The following is an 11,689-nucleotide window of genomic DNA, read 5'->3' on the forward strand; positions in this document are numbered from 1 at the left end:
CTGAAAGGAAAGTTCGAACGCTTAGAGAGGATTAACAAAGAACGTTCTTTACGGAGTTTTCAACAAGCTTCAAGGGTGTGTTTTTGGTTTCTCTCACGTAGAATTCACTATCTTGTTTATTTTGAGTGGTTTGTTTAAGTGGATCAAAACATAATCAAATTTACTCCTTGTGACGTTTAACTATTCATATCCTTTCTGCTCTCGTATTAGTTTCGAGTCCGTGTCGTGTTTTTGCCTTGTTTTGACTGCACGGAATCGAAAATGAAAGTTCGCATGACATTTTAACCGCAGGCAGAAACCGGTAGTCGGTCGGCGCAGTGGTCTACGTTTAAGATTGAGGCCTTTTGTTCCTTTGCTGAAACGCGAAAGCAGTGGGGTTATCTATTGAAGCAAAATCCTCTCTCCCTTATCTTGGCTAGGCTAAAATTAAAACTGGTGGATTACGCCCTTGACACTGCCCTCATTAATATTAGAGACAACAACTCGTTTCAATTTGGCCCGGGGGGGGGGGGTACTCCCATAAATTTCGGATAGGGGTGTGCCGCCAAGGTTCTTAAACCCTGACCCTATTTAAGGATAAAGAAAGCGAAAATTGATACCCTTTTTAAGGCCCAAAACCGAAAAATGACACCCTATTTAAGGGGAGGAGAAACGTTCCGTGACGACCCAAATAACGGCAAACCGCGCACGGCAAGACACAAATCTTTATAAAATCGCTTTTCTAATACCTGAACTGAAAATTCAGTTTTCAGATATCTTTTTCTCGTTTAGCTGGGCGTTTATTTTAGCTAATAGAATTTGGGTACCCTATCTAAGGATCACAGCGGGAACACATTGCCAAAAGTAGCAAAAATGATACCCTATTTAAGGACCGAGAACCTCAAAAACCATACCCTATCGGGCGGCACATACCTATATAGGCCACATATGGGAGTACCCCCCCCCCCGGGCAATTTGGCCCCACTTGAGAAAATACTTCGCTCGATCATGACCTTGGCCTGTCTTTTTCAATATATTTAATGATGCTGATCAACAGAAAATATATTGCTGCATTGTGCTTCTCAAGTCAATGCCAAACCCATCTTGGGGAAAAAGAAATCTCCCGCTTGCCCTCTGTATTCGTCTGTATTGCGCTCCAGGGGAGGGTGGTGGCCCGGAAGAGATACTTCCAAGCATTTTGTATGATTCTGTATGCCCCTGGGTTAGTATGACCCTTATAATCTCTCCATTTCCGACAAAGACAGTGCTAATTTGCTAGATACCCTGTTCCAGAATAGTTCGATTTTTTCCGACGTCTTAGTTGTGTTTCTTTGAAGTGTCACCCCTTTATAAAAAGGCTAATTAAGGGCTAATTTCCGAAAACCACAGTGACATGTATCGTTTAAGCCAATAAAGGAGTTTCCTCCCTTTTACCCTCTTATTGAAGTTTGCTCGTTTAGCTTCGTTTCCCTTTTGTCCTTGAGTTTTTTCTTGCTTTTATTCGGAGTGTGGCACAAAATCAATTCTTTTACAGGCCACCGTCTCTACAGATTAGTTTCATCACCTTAAATATAAGTAGGTGTCTCGGAGTTGTAATTGAGAACAAGGAATTCCTGCGAACACTATTCAATGACTATTCTATGTGGACCTATGTGGAAAGTAGCTTCAATATCTCTCTTGTTTACAACAACTGAGTGGCAAATACTTGCAAAGGGAAGCCGGTTATAGAGTAAGAAAGTAGTAAGTAAATAGTAATCAACATTTCGCTTTGTAAGATTCGTTCTGTGTGTGTGTTGCAATAAAAAAGCCGGTTGTCATATTCGATACTAGCTGCAAAAATGCACCTTATTAATAACAAAGCTTGCGTCAAGTACTAGTGTAGACCACACATTATGTCAGTGTGTCGCGTCGCATGTGTCCTCAGGCTAAAATAGCACCTTGTCGATTGACGGTAAAATTCCCCCTTATGGAGAAACACTTGTGGAGGTAGACTACAAAAAACAAAATTCCCCTCATTTATCGACGAGACGGTTTTCAGGTTTTAATTTCATTCGTGCCTTGCGTTCCAGCCGCTGACGGTAAAAAAAAATTAAGAAAAAATTCCTCATTTGTCGGTTTTACGTTTTTTGAACGTAACCATTTACGCCGTTTGACGCCTTTAAGAGCCTCGTAGACCGATGAGACGGAAATTAACGAGAAATGCTTCCTTCCTCATGGCTCGTCCACTTTTCTGTCACGTACAAAAGGACACCCGTTCCCCCTCCCCCTCAGTCGGGAGTTGACCTTCATGTTAGCTTCAGCTTATTCGGTAAGAATTGTTCGATTCGAGCTAAAAAGGAAGCTGAGCCTCTATACATCGCTTGTAGTATTAGTTCGAAGATAACACGACAATATACCTTTGGTGATAATCAGAATATCATTATCGTGACTTAGACGTTGAAGGTATTGATATGATCACTTCTTAGGCTTAAAGGTTAAGAGTTTCCTTTTTCACTTCTTTTTAATCCACGTTTTATCCTTAGACATTCTCGACCCCCCACCTATACCGTCTGTTGTTAGTTCTTTGCCTCGCTTTCCTGTCACAAAGATTCCTATCTAACGGATTATCTCACAGATTTACGTAGCAGATTTGCGGTAGCGGCAAAACACTCACAAAAAAAATCGCAAAAGAATCTTGGAATCTAATTGTTGATACTGTTCAGACTTCCGGAAGCCTCTCTTGAGCTAGAGGGGTTACATGTGAGACACACCCTAGATAAAGGTCATGGAATGTTTTTTCCCTGTCAGCACGTTTCGATCTCTTTTAAAAGTGCCCGGTCGCGCGCAAAAGCTTGTGATTATGTTTAGCGCGTCAAGTACTAAGAACCTTTTAGACATGCCAAGTTCTTAGTTCTGCACTGATCTGCGTTCACGTTCCATACCATCAAACAAAAGGTAAGTGCTCATGACATAATATACTGATTTACAGTCATCAATCAGTTATATATGTATATAGCCGGTATGCCCGTATGAAAGGACAAGTCGAGCATAACAGTAAACGTTCTTTATTACGAACGAGCAAAAAAATTAATAAGACGTCTTTGCCTGTCCCCATTGGCTAGGACATCATTTCTAATGATTATGCTAAATTCATCAACATTGGTGGGTTGCTCTCATAATTATATATACTAAGGCCGTTAACACAAACTCGTGCAGGTCGCAGTAAAGCTTGATTCTTCCAGCGTTCCTGTTTGGCTAAATCCACCCGCTTGCACTCAAAGGCCGAAACTCCATCACTGACGCAGTTCCTCCACTCAGATCTGTTCTTAACTGCTCAACCCACGAAGATCATCTGAAGCTTACAGCCCGTTTTCAAATCTTGTCAACACAGACCATTCAAAAAGACATCAAGTGCTCATTCAAAACAGAGTTAGTCCAAAGACCTCGTGTTATGTTTTCTCCAAAGAACTCGACACTGCTGAAAACTAAAAAAAAAAACGTTCTGCCTGGGTCATGTTCCGTGCACTACTTAATTAAACATGGCTATTTATTTTACTAAAATTGAACTGAAAAAATACTTTGCTCGTATTCTTTTTTGGTGTCAGTGATTTAAGGGCAATCCTGAAAAATCCTGGCCGATGATTGTTCATTCTATAACGTTCATTCTAAAACGTACATCCATATACTATATATCGCAATCCGAAACATTTGTGCGTGACGTTCTTTAGTCAAATTTCCTTAAGAATGAATAATGATAATATTAATGCACAGCCTGTTTCCAACTGAAGGTTTCATCCATGATCACGATATAGGTAGATTTCAGTTGAACAGGAATCGTTAATTATATATTGTAGTTACTAACAGATTTAACTACAGATCTTTAATTTTACACGAACTTTCTTTCCGGTTCAATTCACATTCTTTTGAGTCGGGATACCCTCTGATCTTTTAGCTCGTTCTTCTAATTCTTCAATTTTTTTTCCACTTAGGGAATGTTTTTGTCTTTTCCTTACATCTTTGCCGTCAAGATCTAAGTCTCCGATAAAAACCGCAGACCAGTATTAGCTGACCGCTTTGCAAGCAACCTCCCCCTTTATTTTCACAACATTTGTTTGTCTTGCGTTGTCCCGGAAAAACTTGGTATATGCATACATTCTTTGGTTCACTAAACAAGCCCTTGTATATAATCCACCTTATAGTTACGTAAGCGATTAAAAGCGTAATTCGTATATAACTTGTAAAAACCCGAAATTCGTATATACGCATATAACTCTTGTCATGATTAGATCAATATTGGGTGCAAAATTGTTCCCGTTCGGATATTACTTTTTAAGCAGTATATCCTGCGGTCGAAGTAGTCAATTAGCATAAATTTCGATCCATGAGAACAATACTGAGTTTTGGAGTATTTTTGACGCAAGTTAACAGTTACCACATTTAACTTTACGCGGAAATCGCCGGTTTGTGCTTTTTGGACTAAAGATCCGAGTAACCCCTAAACGCAAAAGGTAGGTAAGCATTGTTGGAATTGTTCAAAGAGTTTTTGATCCTTCGTTGAATCAAATGTAACCCCATATTATTACAACCGTACGTAATATAACGAACATATCTGTTTTAGCTGAGTGTTGTACAACTCAAAGATGCACCTCGTTTAGAAGTTTAGCTTTTTGTGTGTTTTAAAATCGGTATTGATATGACGACAATCGAGTCACAATAAACATTAGAGAATCTGCAGGTTTATAAGGAGAGCGTGTTCTTGAAGTGAAACTCAAAAGATCATCCGAATTGTTTCATCAAAGTAACAACAATTAGGCCGTACGCAACACGAACGCATGATCGATAATCGTAGCGAGTTTCTTTGATGTAAATAGATTGTCATAACTCAAAAAACCGGGACCCTCTACGCTGCTTTATTAGTTGTTCCTCTGCCTCAAGTTCCAATAGTAAAATAGCTGGAAGCCACAAACATACATGCCAACATACTATATACTCAGAGCTCCACCACAATAAGAATTTAGGCACAATTCAACAATAGGCTTTAGCTTTAAAATAAGTGCTTTCATTTGTCGTCAATGAATTGTCATAATGAATCGGAATTAACTTACTCAGTATTACAAATGTTTGACAAGTTGAGATTACAAGTGCGCAAATCGCTTTGAAATGTCAGTCTTGTAGAGGCACAAAGTATTAAGGACGTTACTCGAAACAGCTGAACTAAACGAGAGAACCGTGAGAAACTAGATGTAAATTCAGCGCGTACGACTGTGTCACTGAAAAAATCACTCGAAACAAAACGAGAGAAAAAAAAAACCGGCTGTGGGCAAAACCCTGAATTGTCGCACGTATACATTCAAGTTTTATTGTTTTAAAAAGTGTTTTAATTGATAACAATGTTAGTGGGGTCAGGGGAGCAAAACTGAAACGGACACAATTATTGCTGCGGTCTTGAATGCGTTTTGCTCACAAAATTGCTTATACGGTTTTCGCTGTTTAAAAGGATGATTTATATTTGCGTCATCCATATTCTTCCTTGATGATGTTGAAGTTATGAAATGCGAAAAATGTCAGTAACTTGACAAAGAAAACGAAACTAGATTGAAATTCTATAAGAATGATTTTTATGCCCAAAGTATTGGGCTCAAGTCTCCATGATTGCTTACGTGATCTCAACTCAGTTCAATTTTCAACTTTCACATTTTTGTGTTCTTTAATATCATGTACGAGCAAGTTCGTGTTCTCTCTGTCACCGGAAATAGCGAACTAATTGCAACAGGGTTGGAGTCTTATTCACTAAAACGCTCGACTGCGCCTTTTGAGAATGGAATGACCTACCTCCGAAATTGTGATCATTACGAATTCGATCCCCGCTGTTGTTAATAGCGTAAACAAGCATATTGTGGTGATTTTAGGTCACTGTTTAATCACAGAGTCAGTATATTCACCCAGTGAAAGACCAAAGCCGGAGAGCTCGTAAGTCTTTTGTTGGCCAAATACTTCAGTTGAGAATTAACAAGGTACGTTGAGCTGTGACGTCGGTAGTACTTGAAAATTCCGAGAGCCTTGCCAATTATCACATCTAAATTTTATTTGTTTGGTTCCACGGTATCAAACAGAATCAAATGTTTAGATCTTGGATCAAATCGTGTTTAGTCATCGCATTTGTTTTGCTCAACATGGCTTCCACTGCAGCAATTGCAAAAACTAAAACTATATCTTATCATAGTTTGTGTTCTGTCATCTGACCCTTATCTAGATCTAAGATATACCAATTTCCTCGTGAGCTTTCCTGATATCGTATGCCAGTATTTGCGGCGTAAAACTGATAAGAAAACGCAAGTTAATGCACAAACTTTTATGTAAAGTTCATGGAAGCTTAATATGTTATTTGGTAAGACATGTTTTTTTCGATTCAGCTTTGATGGAATTTCATAAGGCATTCAAGATAATATTAGTTCCAAGCTTCTAGTAGTTTCTTCTTTGTCGAGATAAATTAAGTGGTTTCAAGAGGAGGTGACTCGATGTCTAACACAATACTTAACGCGATCTATCCGGGCATGAATAATCAAAGAAGACCGCAAAACGCCTCCGCGATAAATTAGAAATTGCCGGATAATTCGGATAATTCGATCGATAGCCTCCATGTAGGTAATTTGTTAGGACTCATCGCTTAAAACGCATTAGTGTGGAACGGGTCTAAATTCTCTTTGTTTTCCCCACACGTGTGGCTTATGCTTGATTCGTGTGCTTGATTCTGCTGAGATCTGCGCGATTGCAGTGCGCCAGCACGCGTTGCGGACCTAGTGACACCTGGTGCAGGTTACGAGACGTGTTTCTTGTTTTTAGCGCCTTTCGCTTTGATATGATTGGCAGCTCAGCTGTTGCTGGGCTGGACTTTCGCGGAAACGTATCAAACTGCTGACGTCAAGTGAAAACGTTTCAATTTTTGTCCTCTCGTGGTTTCAACACAACTGGCTCAAAACATTGCAAATAAAAGTATGAATATCTGAGCACTGATCTTATCTCTGTAAGCTTTACCTCGTAATCAAAACAAATTCACCAAAAATATCTGTGTTTTATATCCTCTAAAACATTGTTTTATCTCTTCGACTTCCTCAGCATATTTAAAAATAACTTATTTGTAAATTTGGTTGATGCCTATTAAATATTTAATTTAATATGGCACTGATTTCTTCAGTAAAATTTGTTACAGAGAAACAACAATGTTCTGTTCGGAAGAAACTGTCCGATAAAAGAATTAGACCTGAAGAAACCGTAAACCACCTAGTTTGAATTTATAGAAATTGAAAGAAAATGCGTACATTTAAAATAAATTGCAAATACTATTTTTAGCATTCATTTTGTGAACCGGAAACACATTCAAAATTAAACGGTCATGTTTTTAGTTGAATGCAATAAGATGTATAAGACTCAAAGAGTTGAACGCAGGTGAACTTCATAGCCTTAATGATCAAAGGCTGCGCTATAGCAATACGCGAAACTTCTAAATAAACACTTCACATAAATAAATTATGAGTTTCTTCACTCAAAACATGCAGTTATCTTTTAAAACGATATCAGTGTTAGTTTATGTAATTCCATAATTGTTAAAAACTAGACAAACGACACTTGAATTACAGTTTTAAACCGTCGCGTTTGTGAATTTTTGTAGTTTTGCGAAAGGGAAACATGCTTTCATAATTTAATAGTTACGCACATGAGATAAATAACATGCGATAAGTTAATTAAAAACTTCCTTAAATGTCGCATGAGGTTTATTTATATACAACACCTACACTGTATTTGTACTTTCTAAACTGTTGCAATTAAAAAACCGATCAATCTGATGTTAATTACAGAAAGCTGAATTTAATTGGAAACGTTGGTCGGTACGGACAAAAAAAATGTGAAAATTGGAGTAATAAGCCCTTAGATAGTTGATAAAAGCTCGTCAACGAAAGAAAAGAGTGATAATAAGGGACTTTCGTCTTAAAAAAAAATCAATTAGAGCGGTTTACAAGTGGCGGACTCAATAACGTTATCAGTTTAAATATCGTAAAAGGAGGCCGTTTTATGTTGTGGTTATACGTGGGTACGTTCTTTGATATGCCCCCACACATTGAAAATTACTTCCTTGTTATTTAATTCGCAGATTTTCCTTGTACAGTGCTTAAAAGAGATCGCGCATCCCAGCAAGAATTCATTAATCGGCCTTGATTGAAAGCCACGACACCAAAATAAGAGGATATTCGAGATGACTATGGGCAAAAGTGTTGCTGTGGCGTGTTTCCTATCCTGGGCCCTACAGTGTTATGTCCTTGTTTACTCGTCTCAACACACCCCTAAAGGAGTTGATAATTCTCAGAATGTGACAAAGAAAAACGGGACGTCGAGTACGCCTGTGAGTATAGCAGAGGAAACTATCGATGACGATTTTCCTCCACTAAACTTCTATATCAAAGACGTTATGACCACCTCGCTGGATAAGTCAAACCATACCGGCGCATTTCAACCGAATAACTTCTCGGCGGAGATAGACATTGATGATTTGCTTAATGACACTCAACAGACTAACTTGTCGCGGCTAAACTATGAAACGTTTTGGTCCAACGGCAGTCTTACCCTCACACTGGTTGATCTTCAGAAACTCACGGACGGAAAGCTAAACGCTACGCGTGACGTGTGGAGTCATCTTTCGGATCTTGAGCTTGAAAACCCCAACTTGGACCCAGGTGATTTCCACGTGTATGATGAGCAAAACTCGAGGAGCCACCGGCGAAGGCGATACGTGTTTGGATCAGACGATCGAACACTGGTCTCTCATGTCGACTCAAAGCAACTTCCGTACTCCGCAGTGGTGAGGATTTCTACGGGCTGTACGGGCACTCTCATATCAGAGTACCATGTTCTCACGGCGGCGCACTGCGTTCATAGCGGACTGAAGTGGAATTTCGACGATCCCAAAGAAGTCAAGGTGTTCGTACTGCGGCATCAACGCAAGGTGATACAGATTGGAGTCGATTACGTCAAAGTCCCGCGGGGATGGACTCTGTCTCGGGATTACCGCTACGATTACTCGGTAATAAGGCTGCGACGGCCGCACAAGAATGAGTACTTAGACTTGTATGAAATCCCCGCGGAACTATCGGTTCATATGCGGATCCAGTTTGCTTCATTTCCCGCTGACAAGCCTCTGAACACTGTCTGGTACTCTTACTGCAAAGCTTATTGCGTTAATCACGCCATTCTCAACCGCTGCGACTCATTCTATGGTAGTTCCGGCGCTGGCATCTTCGGCAAAATCACGAAAGGGCGTCGGGAGGAACGATTCGTTATGGGCGTGTTCTCTGGCTCTCTGCACATAAAGTACGGCAGGAGAAAGAAGAAACGCCGTATGAACGTAGCCACAAAGATCACGCCGCTAAAGTTGGCGCAGATTCGCGCTTGGATGGATCAACCTCCAAGCAATTTCCGAGGCGCATTCTCACATGAAACCGTCGCTAAGATGCCAGTCCACCCCAGCCACTAAATACTACAGATGCTCCGATCAACTCGAAAGCAACATCTGCCACCCCTCCCACGCGCCCCGTCTATTGTATTGACAGTCTTAGTCTTAAATAGCCGCAGCAGTGGCGAGGGAAGGACCAATTAATTTTTGAAGGGGGGAGGGGGGGGGGGCAATTTCTACTGAGTAAGAACTTTTTTCCGCATTGTAGTTGCAAGAATTTTTTTTAAACCAACGTAACCTTCAGCAAAATTTTTTGTTTTCTTGTTTCAACCATCCATGGCTAGAGCAGGTGGGGCTTGCTTGAATTTTTTTCCTGTTCTTACTTGGGCATGATTTTTTTTCGTAATTGCCCAACACCCCTCTCCCTCAAAAATTAAATTGTCCGTCCCTTAGCTTAGGAATAGTTTTCAAATTGTTACATTTGATGAAATTTCTGCTTCGACCATGTCACACGTTGCCATACATCTGTTCACGTTCACTGTTTGATAATAGACCTTTTTACCAATACGGCGGCCATTTTTATTTCTTTCGTTTTGAAAGACATTATGGGATGCTCAGGGGGGCAATATGCATTTGTCTTCTGGGCATCCCATAATAGCTATTTGAAACAACAGACTTCAAGATGGCCGCCGTATCGGTGAAAAGGTCAATTGCTTATATTGACCAGAAGATAATTTTGTTGACACGGTTAACACGTGACTTCCAGTTAAGAAAATATGTACGGACACTGTAGTATTATAGGCATAAACGACAATTTTTTTAGTAAGCAATTATTTCGACGAAAACCCAAATTATACTTATGGGTTTATAAGGGAGGTAGTGCACAGCTTTCGAATTGACCAGAGCTTCGACTAGTGGAATATTAGCTTATTTAATTGAATTTAACCCAGTCAAAATGAATGGCAAATGAGTCGTATTTAATATACCACGTACTTTGCTTGTAAAGTTCAACACTCAAGTGACTGTATAAAATTATATATATTGCTGGAAAATTCTTCTATATTCAAAATGCTGTAATTATTCCTACACATTTATTATACCGTTTATCTGAGTAAAGAGACTTCAAAGACACCTCGAGCAATTTCGTTAATTAATAAATCGTGCTTCGCTTTCAAAGGCAGAATCTCAATTACGAAAAGATTTCTTATATACATCCACTCGTATGCAGATCAGTTAACGGTTAGAATAACGTGGAACAGAAGATGGAGGGCTTTAACATTTTGTTTCTGTTATTTATTATTTTTTGTCGCCCATAAGCTGCCGAAAAAATTTGGATGTATCTTGATTCTTCGGTTAAAAACCCTAACTGATAATTGGTTGAGCCTCCAGCTTTTGTTGCTTGGTCAGCAACGTTGCTAAGTGAATGACGTGCCAGATCACGTGAAACTGAGCTCCCGTAATATCTCCACAAGTGGCGTTGACACTGCGGTAAAACACAAACGCTCAAGGGGATGGGGGGCGGGGGGTGGTCTTTATTTTGTACAGCTGAATGGTGAATTTGATAGCCTGGAAGAGCGCCAGGTTTAAAAAAATTATCATTGCGCGTTCTTAGCTAGTGCCAGTCACAACCGTGCGTTTATAGGATTTAAGACGGATTCCGCTGAAAGTTCGAGCAACGAGTGCAAAAATTAAGTACAAAAAACCTACTCATAGTACGGTAACATTTTACATACTATTTGAAACATCTCACTGAAATTCATTTGTCTTAGTGATCCTGTGATTAAACTCTAAAGCATTCTCGAGAAAATTAAATTCAAACCTCGTAAAAGTGTTTAAAACGCGCACCATTTTGTTTTAAACTGGCGCGAAACGTCTGTTTTAACTGAAATGTAGATAACTTCAAATTCATTTTTCTCTGGCGCGGTCAGCTTGAGAGCTAAAGTTTTGGTTGGTTTTTCCTAGCTGTACTCAAACTGTTACCATGTTATGAGATCTCTGTGGTAACTTTATTTTTGCCTGTATTGCTCGAATGTTAGGCGGAAACCATCTTAATATCCCTAAAACTCTCGGAGCGAATGGGGGAGAATTCCGATCTTGTTTACAAGTCAGAGATAATATAGCCTTCTTTATACGAAGTATGCAATTACCGTTTACTAAGTCAAGAGAAACGCTATTGAAATTAAGCATTCTGTAAATATCGGAGTTTATTATCATCAAACCATACGCCACATTATGCATGTGGATGTTCTTTATCTTTCGGTACTAGTTTTAGTTTCCAAAACCTAC

General features: G+C 39.5%; 1 protein-coding gene across 3 annotated transcripts; it reads left to right on the top strand.

Annotated features, from left to right (window-relative positions):
• Positions 1–2,780: 2,780 nt before the first annotated feature.
• Positions 2,781–10,534, top strand: LOC144649488 (serine protease 23-like). 3 transcript variants are annotated; one of them, XM_078508982.1, is made up of 2 exons: positions 2,781–2,913; positions 8,108–10,534. In XM_078508982.1, exon 2 carries the CDS (start codon positions 8,210–8,212, stop codon positions 9,482–9,484), a length of 1,275 nt encoding a protein of 424 aa, XP_078365108.1. In that variant the 5' UTR covers positions 2,781–2,913; positions 8,108–8,209; the 3' UTR covers positions 9,485–10,534. The 3 variants fall into 3 exon arrangements, with proteins under 3 accessions (XP_078365108.1, XP_078365109.1, XP_078365110.1); XM_078508983.1 differs by lacking the exon at positions 2,781–2,913 and adding an exon at positions 4,343–4,466; XM_078508984.1 differs by lacking the exon at positions 2,781–2,913 and adding an exon at positions 5,787–5,972.
• Positions 10,535–11,689: the final 1,155 nt, after the last annotated feature.

Source organism: Oculina patagonica, chromosome 4, assembly GCF_052425735.1.
Source record: "Oculina patagonica isolate OP01 chromosome 4, crgOcupat, whole genome shotgun sequence".
NCBI lineage: Eukaryota > Metazoa > Cnidaria > Anthozoa > Scleractinia > Oculinidae > Oculina > Oculina patagonica.